The following is a 25,879-nucleotide window of genomic DNA, read 5'->3' as shown; positions in this document are numbered from 1 at the left end:
AATCATGAATGGAAGCCCTGGCATAGCATCTTTACTGTCTCGCAGTAAATGATGCTGTGGAAATGCAGTCCTGCTGAGTAGTGTGATCTTATTTTTCTCTTTTCTCTCTTTGCTCCATCTATTTTACCTTCCAAAGTGCACATAATGTCCTCGGAGCTCACAAATTAAGTAAGCTGTTTTAGCAAGGCACAAAACACAGCAGGAGTGTCACTTACTCAGTTGTGCTTGGCACACAGATATTCAGACACCTCAGAGTCTTTCACAACCTCTGTTACCTCAGCAGTGTACAGCCCTGATGCCACTATTACATGCAGGAGAAGGAGAGATGATCACAGGTCACAGTGGGCTGTGACTCGCAGTATCCCTGTCCCCATCAGCTCCTGGTAAATGAATAATTCAATTAAGTCACTGCTTATTCCCAGTGATTTGCTTTTTTATGCTGAGCTTTCCTGCAGGCAGAGAAGTACAGCATGGGTGTATGTCAGTTACAGTGAAACACACACGCTGGTGCAGTGGTTTGGAACAGAGCCTCTCAGTGAATGATCAGGGTTGCTCAATGGGAGCAGGGTATGTTTAGGTCTGCCAAACTTGGGTCTGAAGATAAACCTTAAGACAAAATGCAGGTTATGCACAAGATGGGTTGGTCTGCCCTCCTTCTAGCTCAGGCCTGCAAACTTCAATCATGTGGTTTCCAGGTGTTTCCTGGTACCAGGTGAAGGCCTTCATGTTGCCCATCAACCTGCCAATGGTTCAAACCCCAGGTGCATCCAAAACACAGGGAACGATGCAGTTCCTGAAGTCAAGGATGAAGATCACGTGAGCCAGGTCTAGAGCATTCCTTTCTCAGGCTGTGGCCATGGGATTAGGCAAACACTGAGCTCTCTTTTTTTCTGAAACGCTTCCACCAAAAGAACACACCAGGTTTCCTCCCCACCTGAGCACCACAGAGGATGGATGGAAGAATCAGCCTTTCCAAAGGAACCCTGAAAGTGGTTCTTCAGGTATCATTTGCTGCTCTACAGCTAGACACTGGGACTGCTTCTGCACGTCTCTTTCCAGATCCTTATTCCTGGCTCTGGATGTTCTCTGGATTATTGCTTATGTCTCCTTGAGCATAGACCTTAGTTTTTTCCAGGCTAACATCTGCATCAATGCCTTCTCCAAATGCCTTCCCTCTCTTGGCTTCAACAGGACCTGACTTAGAATGAGAGGCACTGACTTTAAGTTGATCTGGGGGAGGATCAGGTTGGATGTCAGGAAAAATTTATTCTCAGAATGTGATGTACTGGCAGTGGAGTCACCACCACTGGAGTTGTTACAGAAAATGGCAGCTATAGCATTGAGTGACATGGCTAGTGGGCATGGTGGTGATGGGTTGATGCCTGGACTAGATGATCTAATGGCTCTTTTCCAACCTTAATGATTCTATGATTCTGTGCATTACTTCATATTCAAGCACATCCCAAGAATGCAGCATGAAGCTTCCTTTATGCTTAAAGTTAAATCATGAATTTCAGTTGTCTTGACCAATGAAGACACATAATGTGCCATTACTATTGTGGCTGGTTCCTAAATCTTCTTCAAATTTCTGAGACCTTTTGTTGAAGGAGGAAGAATTAGGAGACAAAGAGCTGAACTGCATTTGTTCCTCATCTGGCACTTCGACTTAATAGAGAAGCAAAATGGAAATGGAGGGCCATTTTGTTTTGCTTTGCTTTTAGTCAAAAAGACTTCACCACCAGCTGCTCTGATGCTTTGCTTGCACCTGCTTTCTGCAGATCTTGACATTTGCATGAGTGATTTCCTGCCCTGACCTCAAGCTACCCACTCATGGGCTTCACTCAGGTTTTTCAGGCTTCCTGTTTTTCTCTTCAAGCTTTCATTTTACCAGCAGTTTCCTGTCCTAAGACTCTTTTGCGACTGAAATCCCACAGTTCATCCTCAGCAAGACGTGGCCGGTAAATTCTTTGAACAATTTTCCTTTCACTAACCCTCTCCTCTCTTCTGCCAGCTGCCTGGATGGGCAATGTCAGCCTCAGTGCAAATCTCCAGGTTTCACCAAGATTTTAAGTATTTCTGGTGCTCTGTAGGAAATGGGGGTTAAGTGGCTTGGCCACAGAGTATGTAACTATTCAGTTACATTGGTGGAAAGGACTGTACTTTCTGCATCAGGGTATCAGCCAGCAGCGAGCCCTCCATTGCTTTGGCTTTCAATCAGTTGCCTTCAGCTGCCACTCAAGTGCTATTATAAATGTGTTAGTGAGCTTAAAAGCACCAGGGTTGGGTCTGGAGCTGCCATCCCTGTCTCTGGAGGTCAATGCCATCAGAGAGGTTGGAAAATTGATGGGGATTGAGGAAACAAGAAAACACCCAAGAGGGATTGCATTCAAAGAGATGCTGCGGCAGTAGAATTATTTTAGCAGCAAATTCTCCCTCTCTCTCTCTCCCTCTCTCTCTCTCTAGCTCCTTTTTTTTTTTTTTTTTTTTTTTTTTTTTGGTCACAGCCACAGAAGAAAAGGGTTTTAATAATTGCGGATGTGATTTCAAGCTTGCTGACTCTGTGGCTGAGCTGAAATCCCCATCACTAAGGAAGGGAGTTATTGGAGGTTCCATTTGTTTCAATGTATCACCAAGCAACTCATAAATTTTGGTAGCAGTGAGTTTTCTGAATGTTACTGTTTTCCTGCAGGCTGTCATTTATTCCTAATTCTTACCAAAATATTTGCATTAAGTGTAACTTTTTAGCCATAGCCACTGTGTTTATTTTCTCACCACCAATTCAAGGAACATAATATAACTGCTGCTTATTTCCCCATGTTTATACAGACATGAATTGACACCTCCTCCCTGATAGTGGGGAGGAATACAGCTCCAAGAGTTTTAGGTCTGATAAAAATTACCAGGCCATGAATTGCTTTTAGCTATTATTCTGTTTGTCTGCCCATGGACAAAGTCCTGTGGCTCAAGATGCTATGATGATTTTGAACAAAGGAGTTTTCTTTTTGAAGAATTATCTCTTGTATTTTCTTATGGAAGTGCTTAGCTATCCAATGCACAGTATATCAGAGCAAATAGCTGTTGGCTGCTCTGGAACTTTGCAGTTCTATTTATTTTTAAACTCTGCTTTGACCATCCTTAGTTCTTGGAAATGTTGATATATCCAAGCTCCAATGTGCTATACAGCAACTCTCAGAGCAGATGTAATTTGGATGGCTTCCCACTTCAGCAGGGCCATGTATGGGAGCAGCCTGCCCTGGTACATATCCTGGTTGGAATGGAGTTATTCTTGATAAATACATATATAGCAGATGAGTAATAGGCCTTTGTGTCGTTCACTTTTGTCAGTGAATGAATATGTTGGGCAATGTTCTGGAGCATGGGGAAATGTGAGCTTTATAGTCCTTTTTTCCAGAATGAATTAAACTATACCTTACATTTAATGCGTACCTCCCAAGTGATGGTTTGAACAGGGATACAATTTCACTGTGTGCAGGATGCACAGCAGTGTCCTGCTTGCCCTAGAATGAACTTCTCAAGTTTATAACATTACTTAACACTCATGTTGTCTGCAAAACAGAGGCTCTTATCCAGGAAATTAGTGTAGGGGGAATGTATCTCACCAGTGTGCCAGGAGATGTGGGAATCAGCTCTCTGCCTTTTTTTTTTTTCCTTCCAGGAGGAACCACAAGCACAGTAGAGCCATTGCATGCACATCTCACCATGGCTTCTCTTTGGAGCTCACTGGAAAAAGAGGTGTTCAACCCACAGAACAAGAAGCTGCTGGAAGCCATTAGTGTCTGGAAGACGGGGAAGAAGAAGAAGATGTCCGTTCTCTGTGTAGTGGGTAAGGACCCCGGTGTGATAAGAGACAGGCTGAGCTGCAAGCCCTGGGTGGTTTCATGGAGCTCTCCCTCCATCAACGAAAGATTACTTTTATTGCCATTTGAATAAAATCTGTTATTAGAGCTCAGCAACAAACATTTTCTAACACAACATCTCCTGTTGTCCATGCATGCATTTCTGGTTGCATCATCACTCTACAGCACCTAAGAGTGGTTAGTGTAAGAGTGTAAGAGTGATTTTTTTTACATGCAGGGAAGATACTTTCTTGCCCACAAGCTTCTAGATAGCACAGCCACCTACTATAGGATTACTTTCCAACACCATTAGCTACAGTATTTGGTCTAAATGACATATTTTAATTCCTTCTGTAATCAATGGAGGGCAGGAGGAATATCTTCAAGGTGTGATTCAACTACACTACAAGTATCATCCAAAAACCATGTCTTACCCATGTAGCAGTCCATGTCTCCCTTCTGAAGATATCTGGATCAGATGGGAGACCTAAATCATAGCCAGAATGAGTGAATCCAACCCAGATGAACCAAGATAAGATTGTGAGCTAATTTGTATTGGAACTGAATTTTTATGGGAGCACAGGTTTTCATCTTAGCACAGGTTTTACTCGAATAAGGCAGTGATTTTGGTCCCTGTGGTAGGGACTGCAACATGGCATGTAACCACTATAAATCCTATGGAAATAGGGGAACACATTCCTATCACCTGTGGACCTTGCTGGAATATTACTTATGTGTTACACACAGCACCATGGCCAGATTTACAACTTCTAGAAATTATTGGGAATCTCTCCATTGGATTCAAAGTAATCTGGCTTAGTCCCCAGAGAGAACTTCCAGTTTGTAAAATGTTCAATCAAAAGCCTTGTAGCATATCTCCATACTGCATTCATGGAAGCCAGAATGCACAATCAGTGTCTGTCTGTCCTCTCACATTGTGCAGTTGTGTAGTGGGCTTATAATAACACTGTGAGGGTTTGTTCTTTTTTTTCCTGTCCCTCATTGCCAGTGGATGCCTTTAGGCCAATGCAGCCGTTTCTGGTGAAGGTCAAGGTAGACCGAGCAGAGCAGTACAAGATGGCATACAGGTGGCCTTTAGCAGAGCTGAAGCTCGTGGATGGAAAAAGTCTTGATCAGGTAAGAATGATTTTCCTTTTGTGATGAAGAACAGAACTGATCATAGGGGAGAGAAATGAGTATGAAACTAGAGAGACGCGTGCCAGGATCCATAGGGAGGTTTAGGTCCTTTGTCCATTCATTTGAATGTAGAAAAGAGCAGCGAGAGGGTCTCTTACCTAATCTAGGAGTGATACTAATTTGGGGGAAATAACCTCCATAGAAAGAAATCTCAAAGCCCTCTGCCTTCCCTCTCAGCCATTTCCCAGAGTATGGTGAGCTGAGGCCTCTCTATCTGTGCATGGTTCCTCCATTCTGCCTTGGGATTTCTTGTTCTCCTCTTTCATGGAGATATACGTGCCAAAGAGACTGAGGCTGAAATGATGTCCTCCCTCCTGAGTCATCCTCTCTTTTTGTTGGGAAAAATCAGGCTAGTTAAATCCTCAAGTAAGGTGAGCAATGAATTGTTGACCGTTGCATTGACACAATTTCCAACCAAATCAATGGGAAACTGCCCTGGAACTGTAATCCCAGTTGGGGCATCTCCTGAAGCTCTTTGCAGCAGCACCAAGCCTAAAGAGACAGCTGCAGTGCTTTTGCCAGATCGCCAGCACTTGCAGAAAATGTACTCAGACTTATCTGTTGATTTATGTTGTCAAAGGATCTTGACAAACATTTGCATGGAGTGTTTAAAGATAAAGTGGAGACATCTACAGAGTATTATAGGGAGCTGGAGCATGCATGAGTCTGTGCTTTTAGGGGGACATGAAGATTTTTTGAAAAGGAAGAATGGACAAGATATTCCCTTTCTGCTGCTAGAGCTGGCAGAGTGGTGTTAAAGTTATTAAAATTAGTTCTTTTTATTAATGTGAATGTTCCAGGAGCCTTGCTGCAGTGCCTGGGTCTTCACAAGCATAGAAATAAATAAGAAAAAGAGCAGCTTTCCAGTTCTATATCCAGGGCAAATAAAGTACATCTGCACAGTTTGTCTGAAAGGCAAATAACACATGCAGGTTTGCAGGGCATCTTGATCCTGTGGTTAAAACTGACCTGATATTTTCAATGTCTTATATCTCCCTGCGCATGAAAAAATACATGCTGTCATCCTGTCTAATGTGCTTTGGCTGCTGAGGAGTGAGTTAGAAGATACCTCCTGGATTGCCAGTCCTTTCCCCTTTACAAGATAAATGGATTGTACCCTATTTTACAGCCGTTGTGTATTTTTCAGTCACCTCCTACTGGGAGGCAAATCAAGAACTTGTTTGCCCTGATAGCTAAAGCCTTCCTATGACTTAGATCCCTAGATTCTTGCTCACAGCATCCCATTCCTAGTGCTGCACCTGTCCTTTAGATCACACAGCTCTTTTCCTCTGCAGATGTAATTTTAGATTGCAGTCACCTCTCCTATAAACCTTCCTTTGAAAAGATGAGAGGCAAAGGCCTTAAGTTGTGCCAGGGGAGGCTCAGGTTGGATATTAGGGAAAATTTCTTCTCAGAAAGAGTGGTGGGCAGTGGAACAGGCTGCCCAGGGGGGTTATGAAGTCACTTTCCCTGGAGATGACCAAGAAAAGGGTCGAAGTGGCACCTGGTGTAGTGAAGTCACAGGCATGGATTGATGGTTGGACTACACAGTCTTGGTGTATCTCTCCAGTCTTAATGATTCTATGACTCCTGTGGGCAGGCTAAGCAGAACGACCTCGTATTCTCCTCTTCTGTGTTGACTCCTCTACTCCATCCATCAGGACTGGAGCCCTCTTCTTTACCTCTCGTAGGCTGAATTCAACTTTCTTGAGCACTGGCAACCAGAATTGACCCTGTTATTACTAGAATAGGAACCACTGCCAAGATGAAGCTGCTGCACAAGTGCCCACGGTCCCACATGGGGATGACAGCAAGATCCCCACTGCAGCCCAGTGCTGAAATCAGCACAGACTTTGCATCAGCGCATGACTTGGCAGGTCCATAAGAATGCAGATGTGGATTTTCTGTCTGGCAGCACTGACCCCAGCCCATGGTTCTGATGCTCAGAGCATACAGCAGAGCTTGGTTATCTGTCTGCTCTGCTGTGCTGGGATCCCTGGCACCAGCAAAATCCTGACATTGCAAGTCCAGAGATGCTGAAATCTACAGCTCCCTTGACCAAAACAGTATTAATATTTATGAAGCGATTAACAGCTGTCTCCCTGCTTTAGTAGCTCCTCATAAGGCACGCTATAAACCATGCATGCTGTAAATCCTCCCCAGACATCACTGCTCTGCATCATTGCAGGGGCTGCTGCAGAGCATTGCAGGGTGTGAAACGTTGCCGCAAGGTGTTTAGAAAGCAACTATTAAACATTGTGGGACTGAGTGAATCCTCACAGATTCTGCACCTGTTATGATGTTTAATATCAGTAATTACAAGCATAGCTTCTGAATTCTCCAGCAGATGGGACCAGGTTGTGCTAAGAGCTAATGAGACAGAGCAGGAAGGAGTTTCTTTCTGTGGGATGGTTTCTAGTTTAGCAATCACCCTCATTCTCTCTACGCACATATATCCTGCAGAGGCAAATAAAACCTCCTGAATGGCTGTAGTTCTTCATCTATAAGACTACATCCACTGGGAATACATACAGAGATATTGACCCTTATGTGGATGAAAACCACATGGAGAAGTGCTAGGGGTGCTCTTCTTCCAGCAAGAAGTAAAAATGCTCCCACGGTCACTATGATGTGGAAGAGTGTTGCTTTCTGACCACACATCTGTCCATTTAGTAAGGAGAACATACAATTCAAAAGCTGGCCTTGAAGGGTTAGTCCTGCCCTTCCTGGAAAGACAGAAGGTCATTAGGAGATACGAGGTGATGTGTGCATGAACCATTAGGAAATCAGGGACAGTAGGTCCTTCAAGGGTTGTTAAACAAAGTGCTGTGGGTACAACCTCAGTGAGTTGCTAGGTCATGGGCTGCTGGAGGCTGCCAGGCAGTCCTGAAGGCAATACAATGCTGGCCTTGGGCTTTGAATGCTTTTCTCCCAAGCATCTGCTGGTGGCCGCTGTCAAAATTCATCAGTGTTAATCCACCAAAACCTGCAGTAAGAGGTGAGAGATTTATGCAATATGAAAATAAATCAGTGTGCTGCAGCAGTATACCAGGGCTGGTTGACTACCTGGTCTGACTATTCTGAGTGTCTCAGTATCCTTTTCCAGGGTCAGAACTACTATGCATGCTGTTATTTCAGTGCTTCTATGATGTCTGTGACTATTTGCAAAGTGCCTCACCATACGGTGGTGTCAGAACATCCAGTGGTAGATTCCATAAGTCTGTGATTCCGTATGCATTTTTCCTCCTAGCGCACAAGGTGTTTTCACAACATTCAGTACTGTCGTTAAAATGGACTATAACCTGTGTTAAGTGTACATCATGAAGTAAATGGTGTCTAATTGATGAAGTAATTAATTATTTACATGTAGGTGAACTTGGATTTTGACCTGCAGTTTGATAAGATTTACAAGTGGACTGCTAGCAGCTTTGATGAGAAGAAAACCTTTATCAGATGCTTGTGGAAGCTGAACCACCGATTTCTCTCCAGTGCTATCACATTTGTGAATGTCCACTCCTATTCAGTGGAAGGTAATTCATTTATTTGTCACGTTTACAGCACTGATTTTTGTTTGTTTGTTTTTTCATCATCATCACTATACACCTCTATCATTGATCCTTGCATGCTTTTGGCTTCTAGTGATTTTGGATGGCCTCTCAAAGATGCTGCCTTGCAGTCTGAGTTGTGTAAAATGAGCAGTAAAGTGCTACTAGCAAAAGCCCAGGGGGAGACTGGCTGCCTACCTGGCAACATTCCCCAGCAGGACATCAAGAAATACAGGCACAAACATCAATTTTAGTATACAATCCACAACTATCTGCACAGTTGACAGAAATAAGTCTATTCACCCCTGAAATTTGTTTTAAATTTGTATAGCATCAACACATTCCTACACAGAGTCCTAGAGAAGTGAGCAAGGAAAAACCACAGCCAGAACTGAACCAAACGTCAGATATCCATTTTTTCCCTTAGGAAGTTGGTTTTCCTTTATCTCACCCGTGGGACTTTCCTTATTCTATGTTGCTATGTTATTCTAGTAGAATGAGACGGCTGGATTCATGTCATTGAGGTCTCACGAGTCCAATCTGGTGTTACAAATGACAACAGGGCTAATGGCATAATGAGACAGCTTTGGCCATATCTACATCTTCTCTTGTCCACGCAGGGAGACAAGGGCTGCAGGAGGACAGGAGGGACACTGTGAAGACTGAGAACCAGGAGGAACTCAGTGTGTACCAGGAGATGACACCGAAGGAAGCTGCTGATGTCTTGAAGCTAATGGAGGAGCATGAGCCCCTTGTAAACAACTCCATAGCCTTTGCAGAGCAGCTAAGCAGGGATCTTCATGTGCTGGATGAGGTGAGGGACAAGGGCTGTCATTCAACAGAAAAAACGGTTCCTAGCCTGCAGGAGCACTGGGTTGGGTCACTGGGTATTGACAACTCCTTCATTTGCTAGAAGCACTCAGCCCAAAAGTCATCTTGATGTCTCACACAGAAGTCAGAAGGATGGCTGTGGTGCACAGTGAACAAGCCACAGAATCACAGAGTGTCTTAGGTTGGAAAGGACCTCAAAGACCATCCAGTTCCACCCCCCTGCCATAGATAGGGTTACCATCCACTGGATCGGGGACCAGGGTCCCATCCAACCTGGCCTTGAGCACCTCCAGGGATGGGGTGCCGCTCAGAGGCCTCACCACCCTCTGAGTGAAGAATTTCCTTCTGGTTGAGGAAATATTCTGAAACATACTAGGAGCCACAAACTCTAAACTCAACCTCCTTCAGCTCCAATAGCTGCTGTATTCCCAATTTGTGTCTCTGTATGACTTATGCTTGGAAAGTTAAGTAGTTAATCTGGAAAATGGAACTCCTGATGTCTGTTCCTGCTTGCTCTCCTACAGGCACTTTGTGCCTCCATTTCCCAGCTGTAAAATACACTGCGAGGGCAGTTAATAAAACTCTGTTAAGCTCTTTGAGATGAAAGGCACTGTTGAATACATTACTTTAATGCCCTCTAATGAATAAACATTGCTGATTTTTAATACAAATTAATTACTGAGATGTTTCTATTTCTAAAGCTTAATCTATGATATTGAGGATAATTAATACCAGCAAGTTAGGCTAGCACATGCATATATTTAAACATTTTTTCCCCCACATCCCAGTGATAGCACCTTGTGTTTTTCTTCCAGCACTAATCAGCCTCTGCTAGCCCAGACCTTCTGGGGACTGTGAAACACTGTACCCACTTTCAGAGAGCTCTTATCAGCTTCGGGGGGAAGGAGAGCACGGCTGGGCATCTGGAAGGCCTGATTCTCACATACAGAGTATCCCTAAATACCCCTGGGATCCCAGCAATGTTGTTTGCTGTCTAGCAGGAGCATGGTACCACTGCTCAAGTGAAGATGCTCCACGGGCCCTTGTGCCAGCAGTGCTACCATGATGCTCTGCCACCCCCTGCAGCTCAATTAAGCTCTAATGAGATAATCCAAAGGCAAAGTGGTGTCAGGATGGTAGGAGGGTTGTGGATGGGATTGAGGAGCATTTAATACTATGTGAACATCCCTGGTGTGCAGCTAGAAGGCAGCAGTCTGGCAGCAGGACTGTTTGCTCCCTTGTAGATCCTGCACACTGTTGTTGCTTTCTGAGCAGTATCAAGAACCAGCAAGCCCCACTTTCAAGATCCAGGTGGAGGCTTCAGAATGGCTTACACGCATTCCAGGAACACTTCTGTGATGCTCCAACTTCTTGCATGTGCCATTTCTATACCTGGAGCTCATCTTTATCCCAGTAGCAATGCAATAGGAGTTTGAAGTAGAAAAACCCCTTGATACAATAAATATAGATGCTCAACTGCATCTGTGCACATTTCCTGTGCAGGAAATCTGTTTTCAGACATATTCCTAAATCAGTGCGAGGGTAGGCAACCTGATTCAGAAGGACAAGACTTTGCTTCTCTCCTTCCTAGCATTTCCACCAGAAAGCTGAGTGTGGGGAGTACTCAAGGTTGCGGATGCTTCTGTTGCTGGTCATCATTTAATAAAAAAAAAAAAAAATCAGATAATTGAAATATTTGAAAAGATATTCTGCTTTAAAAGATATTCTCCTTTAAAGGAGAGAAAAATAGCAGTTTCCCATGCTTGTGTCCTTGATATCCTGCATGGTACTTGGGTCTTGAAAATGATGCAATTAACTTTTGGAAGTGGTTAATAATTAGTGGAGCTTAACAGCAACAATTAACACATGGTTGCATCTCTGCCATCCATTGAGAGACTTCTGGAGGCAAACAGTGCCTTCAGTTTCTATACTCGAGACATACTTGTGCACATGCACATATCCATCAGGGTTTTAGGCTCTGAGCTGATGCTGACACTGAAGCCCTCTGTTTCTCCTTTTCCCAGGCCAACCTGCAAGCCATCATCTCTTCTGAGAAGCAGGTGACACAGCTGATGAGCTTCATTGATGAGGCACTGGCAGAGGTGGCCAGAGTGGAGGAGACCTTGCAGGTCTATGATGAGCTGCTAGGAAGTGTGAAGCAGCAGATGGACCACATCCACCAGGAGAACTCCTTGCTGCATCACATCACATCTAACAAGGCCAAGCTGATGGATGAGATTCTTTTCCTCACAGTATGTGGGTTTGCAATGTCTTCTAGTTGAATCTATTACAGAAACTCTCCAAGAACCCCAAACACTATGAAAACTGTAGCTATAGAACTTCTCTGGCCTAGAAATGAGGGACATTATTCTGATAAAATAGGGACAACCACTCTACTGAGATGGACTGCTCCAGTGTTGGAGGAGTTCAAGGCCAGGCCAGATGGGAGTCCTGGGCAGCCTGATCTGGTGGCTGGCAATCCTGTGCACAGCAGGGGATCAGAGCTGGATGATCTTTAAGGTCTCCTCCCATCCAAGACATTCTATGATTCTATGATCCTACGATTTCAGATAGGCTGCAGCAATCGTGGTGCACAGTGCTCCCATTGTGATCCAGTGCTTTTGAGGCTCCCCCAAAATCCTTTTCATGGGCAAGGTGAACCTAGCCCTGTGTAATGCCATATGAGAAAGCAAATTACTTACAAAAGTAGTGTACCAAAAATGCTGGAACTAGGATGTAATAGTGTAGTTAGTCCTCACTTTCACCTCGATACCACTGACATTTTTAATTCTTAGCTGCTGCAGTTTTCTTAGTGCTTCCTTTCTCCCTCCTTGCACTTTGCTGCCACCAGAGTTTCCAGCCCTTTTGAAACCCATACTGGGACGCTTTTGATGGGAACAGAGCAGCAGGCTTCTTGATGGACAAATTCAGCTAGGGAGCTGGAGGCAGCAGCACTTGGTTCTTTGAAGCCAACAGCTTTCCAGGTGGGCTGGAAGGGATGACAAGCTGGATGTGCTTGCACCTGCTCTCTTCTGGCTTCTTTTCAGACCCACCTCGACCTTGGCAAGGAGCACTGCGAGGCCCTGAGCTGTGCAGATCTTTCCAGCCCCAGTGGAGTGGAAGCCTGTATTGCTGCAGCAGAGGCATTATCTGCCTGCATGAACATCCAGATACAGTCTGGTAGGGCAAGGAGAGATTTATGTCTGCAAAGAGCAGGAACATCAGCTTATCCCTGAGTGCTTTGCTTTTTCACCTGGTGAGAAGTGGGAGGGAGATTGGCTTAATTCCTACAGGAACCCAATCTGTGCTGCCAGTGGCAGAGCTGGTGCACCTATGCTATACCAGCAGGTCTGCAGACATCTATTACTGGGCTCAGGCACTAGTTGGTCCAGTTATTATTAAATTTAAGGCAATCTCAATGGTAAGCTTTAGTATGGCTCTTCTGAATACCTGGATGTAAGACATCATTGTGTTCCATCTGTGTGCAACAGGTCAACTGCTCTGTTTTGTAAAAAAAATTGGTGGAAAGATTTAGAAATTTTAGTATCTTGGGGTAACCCAGTAGTCCATACCTGAGCGTGGAAAAATGATCATTCCTTGTAGCAATATCCACTGGATAAGTGGTGGAAAGCTGTTAGGTACAGGACTTGGTCTGAGCATGAAACTCCATGCCTTTTTTTTTCTGGAGAGGCTGGGTTTTGTCCTTGACCATGCCCAGGCTGATCAACAATTTGTAATTCTGTTCTTAAATTTTAACTCCCTGCTTGTGTCTTTTTGTGTGGTAACACAGCAAACCTTCCCTTTGTTGCTTTTGCGTTGGGGGGTTGCATTCGTCCCAGAACTTGAAGACCACTTATACATGTCAGTGTGTTGAGTGATGTTGGTCTGCAGCTGCAGCTCACACCACTCCATGCAACAACACCTCTTCTGTTGTTCACCTCAAGGTTATCGGAAGCTACAGGCTGTGGCTGAGCAGCTGATCATGTTTGAAACACTCAAGCAGAACTTCGAAAACCGTTTCATCGGTCACGTTACGAACATCTTTGAGCAGCAGGTGGGCTTCACTCTTCACACAGCGGCTTAAAATTGTTGCTTCTCAAACATATTCAGGACTGACAATCCAAGAATTATGAAGCAATTATTTTCCAGAGCTTTTCAAGGCTGTTCTACTCAATACTTTCTGCCATTCCCATTGCTTTAGGGCAGTGCTCAGATTCCTGCTCTCACACAGCCTGTGAACAAGCTGTCTGCACCAAGCCACAGACTCCAGCACGAGGAGCTGGTGCCCTACACCCCACTCATGGCCTGGCTGAGGAATGCCAGCCCCGTGCTATTCTGTGACCTCCCCAAGGTATGGCTGAAATACTGATATAATACAGCAAACCAGTATCAAATCAATCAAATGGCTTCACTCATGGTGGGAGCTTGGTTTCTCCAAACCCATCCTGCCTGTTAGCTCCCAGCAACTGGTACTTCTGGGAAAGAATCCACTCAGTTTGTCCACTTGATTCTAAGTACACGTGTGCTTAACATAAAGTAGTCCCATATGGACTTGGTAATAGATACTGTATTTAAGAAAAATGTTTGAAATTCCAGAATTTAGTCTTTTTTTCTTGTCGTCTGTCGTTCTTCTATCAAATGTGCATGATAACAATGAAATTAGTGTAGCACACCCTGTGTTTCATTCAACCGTGCTGTAGTCGTAGGGTTCTGGGAAGCCCTTCAAGTCCTTGACATCATCTGTTAATATGGACTTTGTTAAGTGAATGAGAGGGTTCTTTGTACATCATTGAGGCTTGGTTTTCATTTTTCATGCTGGTTCATGCTTTTCCAAAGGCCTTACACACTGAGATCAGCAGGCCTGTTTCAGTTTCCATCTGCTGACTTTTGCTTTAGAAAATATCTGAAGAAAAAGCTCTGAAATGGGAGCTGTTCTGAAAATCCATGAATCTATTTTGTCTTTCCAGGTCTATGCCCAGAACCTCAGCAGACTATATGATAAAGAAATCAAAGCCTTTTTTGAACAGGCCAAAATCCTCCTGGTAGGAAGAAGAAAGGGAAGTAAGTGATTTTCAAATATGTTCTTTGTGCTGCTAAGTAGTGATTTATTTGCAGTCATCCCTCATCACGGGTGTTCCTGTGCCATGAATTTACCTTCTCCTCTATGAGTCTGCAGCTGGCAGGATGCGACTAAGCTGGCTCTGGTTTGCACCAGGCAGCCTTTATGTGAACAGTAGCCCTATGTATTATTCAGCATCACTTAGCTGCTTCCCAGGGCTGTAGCTTCTGTGTATCTTCCTTTTTCAGGGCTCATAAATGATGCGTGAGTGGCTAAGATATGCCACGACAGAATCATAGAATGACTTGTGTTGGAAGGGACCTCAAAGACCATCCAGTACCAATCCCCTGCCAAGAATGTCTAACGTCCTAAGTCATTAGCAAGGGGGGTGTAGGGGTGCCCAGCTAATGCCTGGTCTATATTTCATGCAAGTATAACTGCTCAGACACTTTTCGCTGCAAAGGGATGGCACCAAACCTCTCCCTAAAGACACGAGTGTATTCATAGCAATATTACTGAGAACAAAATGATTTCACAGCGAGCCAACTGTGGGGCTGTGTTGTCCCAAGGTGATCATTTCAACAGAAAAGCTTGCATCTGACTCAAAATATTCCAGTCAGGTTTTTCTGAAGATAAAAAGAGAAACTGATCTGTCTCCTCTGGAAGTTTTTGATTACACAGAAATCACATTTTCCTTCAGAAAAACAAAGCACTGTAATGGAAAGTTCCATGCCAGTTTGGCCCAGCTTGAATGTCAAAACCTGCTTCACATGCTATGTTTAGTCCATCAGAGCACTTGCCAGTCTTCTTCCAGCTCTACACCTACTCCATCACTTGTCTCCAGGCCCAGGAGACATACCATGCACGTTGGCTAGAGCTGGAGGTCAAAGCCTGGGGAAGGAAAGAGAGCTGCTGGCTGCAGGAGCCAGCCAAGGGCTCTGTCTCCCTGCAGTGGTATGACCAACTGCAGTCCTCCCAGGGTGACCTCAGCGCATTGAGGTGATGAGGAACTTGTCCCAGGCTTGATACTGCATTCCTGTGCCTTGAAGCACTCGGCATTGCTCTGGTCTGCATCGCTGACAGCAGCTTCCATTTGGCAATAGCAGACCCAGCTGCTAGTTCTGCTCAGTCCCCCTCCTGTGCCTCAATACATCCCTAATGCCTCTCAGTCCAGGCTGCAACATCCAGATGCCGGATAGTGGTAAAAATAGGAGGTTGTGGTAAGGTGGAGGTTGGTCTCTTCTACCAGGAAACTGATAGAAAGAGAGTTAATGGCTTTAAATTGTACAGGAGAGTTTAGGCTGGATATTAGGGAAAATTTCTCCTCAGACAGAGTGGTGAGGAAGTGGCACAGGCTGCCTAGGGAGGTGGTGGAGTCACCTTTCCTGGAGGTGTTCAAGAAAAGGGTCGATGTGGCACTGAGGGACATGATCAGTGGGCACGTGGGAATGGATTGATGGCTGATGGACAAGATGATCTTAGAGGTCCTTTCCAATCTTAATCATTCTATGATTTTCTCACATGCTCAGATACTAATCCTTAAGTAAAGTTTTCCATTTTGACATCTTGCAAGAAACAGAGAAAATGAATACCTAAAGGAAAACTTCTTGCAGTCACCAGAAACCTATTTTTCCGTGCCAATCTATGAAGCCAAGAGAGAAACAATTATCACTAGACTGAAGAAAAACAATCCACACCAACCTGCTCCCAAAAGACCCCGACCAACCAAATGCAAAAAAGATCAAGAACTATCCAGCAGAAAAAGAATAACATGATAAAAAGCATTAAAACACAAGATGTATGGTGAAAGTCAATAGGACATCACTATTCTCCTTGTAATTTAAAAGCAGGATAACAGGCAATAAAATCAGAGGGACAGTCTGCAAACTGCTGGTGGAAAATAATTGGTGTGCAACGCTGTTAACCTGCTGTACTTATTGCTGTGAACTGTCACTGATGCTGGAGGACATAGGAAAGCCTATAGCCAGAAGATAACAGGAAAATAAAATGAGTCTGCAGTAATCATCCCAGGATAGCTCTGAGATATGGATTTTTTGAAAAAGGAGAGCCTTTCATACGAGCTGTAAAGAAAGACAACTTTGCAACAGGTCTCTTGCAACCTACTCTGTCATCCTGATCATTCCTCCAGGAAGCCTGGCAGATGGGCTTTAGAGTCACACAATGGCTAGTGTTGGAGGTGCCTTGAGCCCTTGCCTGGCAGGGTTGCCAACCACTTGATCAGTCTGAAAGAAAATAACTGAAAGAAGATAACTTTCCTATCACACCCTGCACTCCTCAATGCATGGACACAGTGTTTCCTGGGGAAATGTGCTCTTTCTTGCTTAAAAACAGGAATTCCTGATAAGAGATAATTAACATATAGGCAGCAAGCAGCCTGGGGAATTGGTAGTGGGAAAGCAAACTGCTCTGTGGTTTCTAAGATAATGTGGCCAAGCCCTATTTCCTGAAGAAGGGTGATTGCTTTCATTAAAATAGAAGCAAATAACCAAGATTATATACAGGATAGAAAGGCTCTGGTGCCTATCTACAAAGTGATTAAGGGGCTCTGAATGGGACTTCAATCCTGTTGGGAAGAAGGAAAAAATCAACTCCCTTTTGTCTCCTAGGCATTAAAAGGGGAATACTGCAGATGCAAACATGGCCTGGCTATTAAGGAGGCCCTCTATGAAGTCAAATTTGTTGAAAAAAAGATAGCAGAGGGCATGTGTTGCAGCCTGCCTAATAACCTTTTGTGAATGTGAGATCAGTTATCTGCTTTCAATACTTTGACCTACTAGCCCCACAAAGCAGGAGTTATTAAAGTACCAGGAGAAACTCCAGTGTGTGAAACCCACTTAAACAAGGGAAAGCCATGTGGATGTCTACAACCCTGTTACTGCAGTTATATATCTGTGTAACTGTTTTATATATATTTATATATATATATACATATATATTCCAAAGGTGACATTGCTTCTGCCTTCTTAGAGGTATTGCTAATGTCAGGTTTGGGGATTCTCAGTTTTCAATCCAAATTGGCTTGCTCTAGCTTTCACTGTCTCTTTCTTTTGCTTGTCTCTAGGGTGGTTTCCCTGCCTTGTAAGGGAATATTTGTGTTGATCACTTCTAAATATACCACCTGATGATTTGCGGTCTTGTTTTGGTATTTGGAGGGAATTTAGAAGGCAAACCCCAAGCTCTTTATAATTAATTGTGACTCACTAATTAAATCTTCTCATTTCCTCATTCCCTTTTCCACACTAAAACTCATAGACTTGTAAATCTCTTTCCTATTTGCTGAGGGAAGATATTTTTTCCTGGTTTTGCCACTTTCCAGCGAGTGAAATGATCACCTCCCATTGCGTAAGGGTAGGAAAAGGATTATGAGGCAGCTCATTAATTTTCCCCATGATTTTTGCAAGGCTGAGGTGATGAGCAGTCGTATCATCTCTCATTCTTGCCCACCGTGTAGGACATCTGACAAATCCTTTCCAAAGGTAAAAGCCCTGCAGGTATTGGCTCAAATCAGGATATTTCAGATATTACAGAAAATCAAGAGCTGGCCTGAGTTACCCAGGACCTCTGGGGATAGTGGAATGAAACCAACTTTTAGAATTAATTAGAAAATACTCAGGACATTTTGCTATTCATTTCCTCCATTGAATTTAATTACGGTTTTGATGCGCACTTCAAATAAATTTTTCAACTTCTCTTCAACTTAGACCAGGCAGCCAAAGAAAATGCTGTGATAAAAACTGGTAGTGTTTGAAATGTGTATTAATTTCCAGATGAACATTCATGATTGTAAAAAGCAACTTGCTGAAAAAGCCAACTGTCCTCTCCAGGGATATTTTATGACCAGCAATTTACAATCAAAATACGAAACAAACATTTCTCCTGCTACTCCTGCAGGCTTTTCTGCCAATTTATGCTCTTACTTCCCAAGATTTTTCATTCTCCAGACCTCAAGAGTCGGTACTAAGCCCTTCATAGCAAAAGGGAGATGTTCACAGGGAATCAAGAAGAAATTAATGGAAGTGAAACAGATGAGAAGGTAGATTTTAAAAAAGGAAAAAGAAGAACAAAACTGCATATCTTAATGTGACAAAAATCTGATAGGAAAAGACCAAATTACACAAAAAATCGGGATAAAAAAAAACACCATTAGTCCATTAAAGTGATGAGAAGCACTGAGATGTCCTATCAGCCACCAATGTGCTATGCATGTTGCAGGTCTCCAGGAAGGCTTGGAGAAGCCAACAGGGATGGGGAGTAGGCAGAACCCACGGTGGAGCCTCCCAGGGAGCAGAGAAGATCAGGAGGACACACTGAACAAAGGCAACGTCATCAAGGTAAGGAGGTGAACTTTTCTAAACGGCTCACATGTCCCACGGGGACTGTGCCCAGTGCTGCACCCATCCCCAGGGAGCTGATGGAGTCACTGTTCTTGGAGGTGTTAAAGCAATGTGGAGATGTGGCACTGAGGGACATAGGCTAGTGGGCAATACTGCTTGTATGTCTTGAACTGTATGTCATATCTTGAACTAGATGATGTTAGAGATCTTTTCTAACCTTAGTGATTCCAGGATCCCAGGGTTCTTTCTCCAGCACTATGCACCTGGAGCTGAAGCAGAGATATTCTGCTCCACTGACATCTCTCTGTGTGGTGGCATAGATACCACTTCAGGTGGACATGGACATCTGTCTCAGTGTACAGTGTTTTGGAAGGGATTTCTAACATGCCTGATGGTTTCTAAGCAGACCTTGGAGCAAGTGCTGAGAGAGCTGCGACCCCTTTGCATCGCAGAGCAGCTGTTCATTGAAAAATTCTTCCAGCTGAGGCAGAACTCTGCAGAGCTGCAGGTGCTGGAGGTAAGCTATGTCCTCACCGGACCCACAAACCAGTCCTCCCTGCAGGTTAATGCAAGACCCAGCAGGCACAGTGGAATGGCTCTTACCTTGTTAAAGATCAACATACGTGAGCAATCCTGTGCTCCTGCCCTCCAGCAGCAGTCAGTGGCATCAGGATTCAGTAGATCAAGATCTCCTGAGGGACAAGGAGAATTGAATTTAATCAGTGGTTTCAGGAAAATCATAGCATAGCAGCACTTTTGCTGAAATGAAACCCAGATCTCAAGCATTCGTCTGGGAGAAGGGGATAAAATCATTTCTTCTATCTCATTCTTTATTACAGGAAGAAGGAAGCACTGCAGCTCCAGAGGATCCTGCTTGTGCCAAGCCTCCAAGCCAGTATGTGGGTGATAAGATTCATTGCTCTGATGTGGGCATGGGACAGGGACTGCTCAACAATGGATAGATGGATTTTTGTTGTCACTGTTGGCTGCATAAGGGTGGTCAGGAAAGTGAGGATTCATGGGAAAGCACTGCATTTTGACCAGTTTTAGTTCCTTATTAGCAAGGTTGTAAACTGAAAACATACTATGAAACCAATCTTTGAAAAAATGTCAGCATAAAAACACTAAAAATCTTCCTTTGAACATCAAAATGGGACATTTCTATGTCCTCCCCTAGGCAGAGCTGTGGAAGAGCTGAAGGTTGACCAAAGCATAAACATGCTGTGATACAGAAGGCAGCATTTTTTCTTCCTTTAGCTTTGCCCTTTTCTTTCCAGCTGGCCACAGTGCCAATGTCCCTCCCTGTTTAATTGCATACTTTTTCTTCTTAAGACCAGAGGAACAGACAGCCCAGCTGCTGAGTGAGATCTTCAGTTCTCTGGACCCAGAGCTGAGATGTTTTCTAGACGTCTGCAATAAGGCCCACCCATTCAGCTGCCTGCAGATCCTGGTTACCCTGAATGACTGCATCTTTGAGATGTGGGGGAAGTCTTCAGCTCTCCCCTCATCCTTCCTCAACACTGTTCTAGGCAACATGCTGCTCCTGGCCAAGAGCAGCTTCAACAAATGCATTGTGAGTGTTGGTAAAAGTCAGTTAAATAGAAATGAGTGATGTTTGACCTCCTCCATGATCTTTTGAACTTCTGACTTCTGAAGGCAGCGCTGGTTTATAACAAACAGGGTTCTGGCTCTATGGTTTGGGTGAACTTAGCCCCTCATTATTTGTTTGAGAGAAGTGGGGCGCCATAAACTAAAAGGACACAAGTGTCTCCTCTTATCAGGGTGAGGAAACTGCAGGAGTTTTCCCTATGTAGAGTTCTTGGAAGGCTGTCGTAATACAGGCAGCATGTCAAATTGTTCTCTCCTATGGGCACAGCCAGGGACAAGCACTAGGGAGGAGAATGTGGAACGATCAAGAACTGATCAGAATTGGCTGAGAAACCTGGGCCCGAGTATAATGAGGTCAAGGGAAGATGTGTTGATGTCAAGGGAATTTCTGCCAGGAGCTGGAGCAGCAAGTCTGCTCCTAATTTTGAGAAGTGCACAAAATAGCAGCGGGGCTTTGCTCCTGGGGCTGTGCGTGTATGTGAGATGGCAGACTGTGTCCAAGCAAGGAACCACGTAGCCTAAGAGACAGTGTACCACCTCCAGAAAATCAAGGAGTGTCTTCCTATAGACATTCATGAAGACAGACTGTTGCAGCAAGCCCAGATTTGTAAACAGAGAAAGCAGCACACAACTGCCTGCTTTGCTTGTTTTCTGGACTTTGTCTTAACCTGCTGTAGGATGATCATGTCACACCTGAGCATGTGGTGTCCTGTGTATTGCTGCCAGGGGACTTTGTGCAAAGAGATTGAGGAAGCAAAGGTGCCCAGCAAGATGAAGGTTGGGATCCTGCCCTCTGTGAGCCGCTTTGAGGAGTTTGTGAATTTCTCAGAGGCGGTGTTCAGGACGGCTCAGCGCAGAGCAGAGTTGGACAAGGCACACCTCAGATTGGCTGATAGTGTCTTCAACAGCAGTGAGTACCAATATTGGTAGCAACCACACAGCTGCGGCCTTGGGAGTCACCTGCCACCAGCTGAGCCAGCAGAGCAGGGTGCATGCAGACTACCTGCATGGGCCAATGCTTCTGTGTCTATCATCCCTCCTGACCCATCGCATAGGGTCTTCTCTCCGTACCCAATTTGTCCCTTTTTTAAAGTCAATAGCTTGTCCTCAGCAAACCTGAAGGTGAACACAGATATGGTCATGATGGAAAATTTCCACCACGTTCACTGCTTCCTGTGCCAAAAGAAGATCCAGTGCCTGGAGGGCAAGAAGAAAGAAGCCAAGCAAAGGTATAGTGAGCACATGGAGAAATATGTCATCAGGTCCCTGGGCCAGCCACTGGAAAAACTCAATGTGAGTATAGAATAATTTCACCCTTGCCCAAATCTCAAAGGGTCACTGCACTTCCAAAATTTATGCATCCACTGAGAAGGGTCCAAAGGAGAGAAATAAACAAAGAAAATCTAGAAAACAGGATGGAATGGAGGTTTTTTGCAACAAAGATTAGTAAGGGTTTAAAAGATATAGTTTTAAGATATGTGTTATAAGATTAAGGGAGCAACTCATCTATGACCACAATAAACAGTACAGGAAGTCATGAGCTGAAATTCCCACGCCTTCTCTGACCACTTACTGCTGATTCTTGTGGTACAGCTCAGTGTCAGCTTCCCTTGGAAGAACAAGGGACCAGCAGAGGCCAGCTCTGAAGCCCCTCTGCAACTCATGGCCGCAGTGCAAGGCACTGTTCTGCTCCTACTCTGGGTTGCGTGCCTCTGGCTGGCAGATGCTAGTTTCTTTTTTACACGGCTGCCTGGACCAATAAGTCTAGCCCAGCCTCATGCTTCCTGAATGGCTGCTTTGTTAACTGAGCTAAAAGCATACAGCTTTGCTAACTCAGGCATCCCCCTTCCTCTGAGACAGCAGCTGCTCCCAAGACCCATCCTTGCTCTGCTCCTCCTCAACCTGCTCACCGACCTAAAACATCTCTATTTGAATTATTTATTGAGCCTGTTCCTTTCAATTTGTTTCCAGTCTTTGCTGTCAAACACCTTGTAGGTTTGACTGAATGATCTGTTTGGCATCTCGTGCTACCTTCAGCACTGATATGTCGATACCTTCAAATCCTTCCTCTCTGAGGGAAAGTACAATTTCATTGCTCAAAGTAACGTGAGGGTGCTTTGTGCACTGCTCAGACATTCGGCACGGCTATCTCTTACAGCCTACACAGCACATCAGGCTTGAGCTTGATTCACTAATACTGCAAAGACACCTATGTAATCTAGGATCAAATGCCTGTTTGTGAAAAGAATTCATGTTTAGGAATCTCTTTTCTCCTGAAAATCCTTATGACTTAGTGAATTTCTCCACTACAAACTGCAGCAGAGATACTTGAGACAGCATACAGCTTATTGAGTGTATTATAGATTAAAGGAAGAGTTGATAGTGCTCTTTTTAGCTTTTATTTGGCCAGATTTGAAATCTTGCCTCTAGCTGTGGGACCCAAGAATGTAACTAAGAAGACATAACCAGATCCATGAATTGTATAGCAGAATGGTGAGAAAACAAATTTTGGGGGAAAAAAAATGAAAAGTTCCAGCTAGATTGGAAAAAAAAACAACCAGCAACAAACACTGTGAGGATAATAAAACATTGAAAAAACCTGTCCTGAGAGGTTTAACAGCCTATTCTTGAAGATTCTTAAAATCTACCTTGAGAAATGCCCAAGGCATCCTGGTCTGAAGTCAGTGGTGATCCTGCTTTCAGCAGGGTGTTGAACTAGAGATCTCCAGAGGTCCCAATGGGTTCCACGTTGACAAAAGCACAGGTAGAAAAACCTGTATTGCACTGAGCAAGCTGAGATTTTGTGAAGCTCCACTGCTCCTGGAAACTAGCTGAGGTCTGTATTATTTTGGGTTGGCATAGCCCTGATCTCTTAGAAGCAGCAGCCATGCCCCTGGTTGGATATATGATCCTTTTGAAACACCTCCCTGTGCACCAACCTTTCCTGTTTCCACACAGTATAGACTGGAAGAACTGAGAAAACTGGAGCTTGCTTTACACTTTAGCAGATTTTCAGATCCCTTCCCCATTCATCTCAAAACCTTTCTGGTGAGCAAAGCTGTATGAAGTCCCAAGGAGCACAAGTGATTTTTCAGCAATCCCGTTGCTCCACAGTAATGTAACACCTAGGGATCCTACATGCTGAGCAGGGAGGAAAGGTAGAACAGATGAAATTCCCTAAAGCTTTCCCAAGGAGACAAGCAATCTCTTTGTTTCCGCTCAGTCAAAGAGAGGGAACTGAGGAGAGCAGCCAGGCCTCAGCCCTGGCACAGAAGTCCATCTTAGGGCACCTCATCAACTGATGTCTCCTTGCATTTCCAGCACTTCTTTGAAGGGTTGAAAGCTCGTGTTGCTCAGGGGGTGAAAGAAGAGGAGATCAGTTTCCATCTGGCCTACAGCAAGCAAGAGCTGAGGAAAGTCATTGAAAGATACCCTGGCAAGGAAGTAAAAAGAGCCCTTGAGATCCTCTACAGAAAAATCCACAAGTGTCTTTCCCCAGAGGAAAACCTTTTTCCGGTAACTGCAGTGTGATCTGTGTCTGATGCTATGATCTTCTGGGGGGGGAATTCAGGGCTACAACGCAGTGTCTTCTGGTGATGAAATGCCTTAGCACCTTACTACTGCTGTGCCCTACCTTAGTATGGCAGAGCATGCATGGCTTACTCTTCCGCCTTCATATATAGCTATCATAGGTTGATGTTCTGCTTTTCCCTAGGTTGTGTGGCATGCTATGGAGCAGGAGCTGCTACGCCAGTACAGAGAATTTGAAGATCTGATCCAATGCTGCTATGTGGGGTCAGGGATCACCATGGAATTCACTATGGAGGATTTGCTAAGCTACTTCAACTCCATCACTCTGTCCAGCATGTAGAGGAAGATGTTCATGGAGAACAGCTCAGGGATCCTTTGCAGCTGCACCTGTAGGAAGCTAAACTCTAATGTAAAACCCTTCCCAGGCTGGAATTTGATATATTGAGCTCCACCTCAGAAATCATTGTTCATCTAATGAAAAAAAACTCCCAAACCTCAAATTTCCACCAAAGCTAGTGCCCCTGCTGCGCCTCTTCAACAAACTACTGCCCAGTGCCACATATAGCTGAACACTGAGAGTCATCTCTTCAGGAATTCTCTTCTTTTTATTCACCCTCAGATTTTACAGTGAACCCATGCTGAAGCACAAGGGTCTCAATGCACCAAGCTACCCCTGTGTGTGCAGTGTTGTTATATCCACAGGTCAGAACATGCACAGTCGCTCTACGCTGGGAGTGGAGAAAATGCTACTGTTTTAGTTTCCCAGGGAAATCGGTTTGTCAACAAAGGTCTCTTCCTACCCCATTTTATTTTGAAACCTTCCATTAGAATGTTACAGTTTAATGTTATATTTTTGTTTTTAAAAAATATGGCATTTACATAATTCTTGCATCCTATCTTGATGATCTGGAGGCCAACAAATTATCCATACTTATCTGTAAAATACTAAAGACCTTGAACTGCTTGGTTCAGTGCAAAGTGTCAGTCAAAGCAAATAAAAGCACTGATCACACTGTTCGGATGGTCTGATTTCAAAGAACCCTCTAAAACATCATAACAGGTAGGGACCATTTTCTAGCCCAGATGTCAGTCTCCTTTTCCATGCAGTCTTCTGCAGTGAAACCAACCCCACTCCCTCCCCTGACCAGGATGACCTTGTCCATTCTTACAGATGGCACTTGTCCTGTAAATCAGACCTTCTGATGTAGTTCTAATGAATCTGGATGCATACCCTTATCATGCAGGTCTGTAGTAGCACAGAGTCGAGATCCAGGACAAGGTGCATTGCCATGCAGAGGCTCATCAGGGCCTGTGCTAGAGACCGACAACATGTTATCACTCAGAAAGTTTTAAGGCCCAGAGCTGAGCTTCCATTGGCTCCTGGACCCGTAGGTGTGGGTTGAGGTCCCGGAACTGTTAAAGACTATTAGTGCCCTCAAAGACTGTCTGGCCTCAAAGTCAGTATTACAGCACCTGTAAGAATTGCTTTAATAAAATAAGAAAAAAAGGATTTTTCACTTGCTAGTGAAGGTTGGTAAGTCCATCTACCTATGTTTGTCTCTCTGTCTGCCAGCCAGTCCCACTATTGGACTGCTGAACCTCTCGATCATGCCATCTGGAGTAGAAAGCAGAGCAGAAATTGCAGAGATAGTTAGGTCTTACAAGCTTCAGACTTTTCAAAACTCCATTCTATTTTTGGCTGATTCATTTTTTGTAGATTTCTAACTCTGCCTCTGGCCATAGAGGTCCCCTTTGGACAAGTCTGCTTGCACAGAGATGTATCCAAAAATGTGTCCAAAGCTGTGCGCTTCACCCTCAGGCTCCTTTGCTATTGCTTGTTGCTCTACGCTGGCTGGTAGCATGACTCCTTTAGCTCAGAGATTCATTTACCAGCTG

At 44.3% G+C, this 25,879-nt stretch overlaps 1 protein-coding gene across 2 annotated transcripts; it reads left to right on the top strand.

Annotated features, from left to right (window-relative positions):
• The first annotated feature begins 924 nt into the window (after positions 1–924).
• LOC122183091 (exocyst complex component 1-like) lies at positions 925–25,493 on the top strand. Of its 2 annotated transcripts, none has more exons than XM_042876855.1 (18): positions 925–1,001; positions 3,677–3,844; positions 4,867–4,994; positions 8,425–8,584; positions 9,220–9,413; positions 11,455–11,682; positions 12,478–12,610; positions 13,375–13,484; positions 13,632–13,781; positions 14,398–14,491; positions 18,723–18,841; positions 19,251–19,361; positions 19,684–19,739; positions 20,177–20,417; positions 21,179–21,362; positions 21,546–21,745; positions 23,774–23,968; positions 24,168–25,493. In XM_042876855.1, exons 2-18 carry the CDS (start codon positions 3,721–3,723, stop codon positions 24,321–24,323), a joined length of 2,583 nt encoding a protein of 860 aa, XP_042732789.1. In that variant the 5' UTR covers positions 925–1,001; positions 3,677–3,720; the 3' UTR covers positions 24,324–25,493. The 2 variants fall into 2 exon arrangements, with proteins under 2 accessions (XP_042732789.1, XP_042732790.1); XM_042876856.1 differs by lacking the exon at positions 925–1,001 and adding an exon at positions 1,927–1,958.
• The last annotated feature ends 386 nt before the right edge of the window (positions 25,494–25,879 follow it).

This window comes from Lagopus leucura, unplaced genomic scaffold, assembly GCF_019238085.1.
Source record: "Lagopus leucura isolate 7727_CA_CO unplaced genomic scaffold, USGS_WTPT01 Super-Scaffold_100016, whole genome shotgun sequence".
Lineage (NCBI taxonomy): Eukaryota > Metazoa > Chordata > Aves > Galliformes > Phasianidae > Lagopus > Lagopus leucura.
This window is presented reverse-complemented; position numbering and strand designations above follow the sequence as displayed.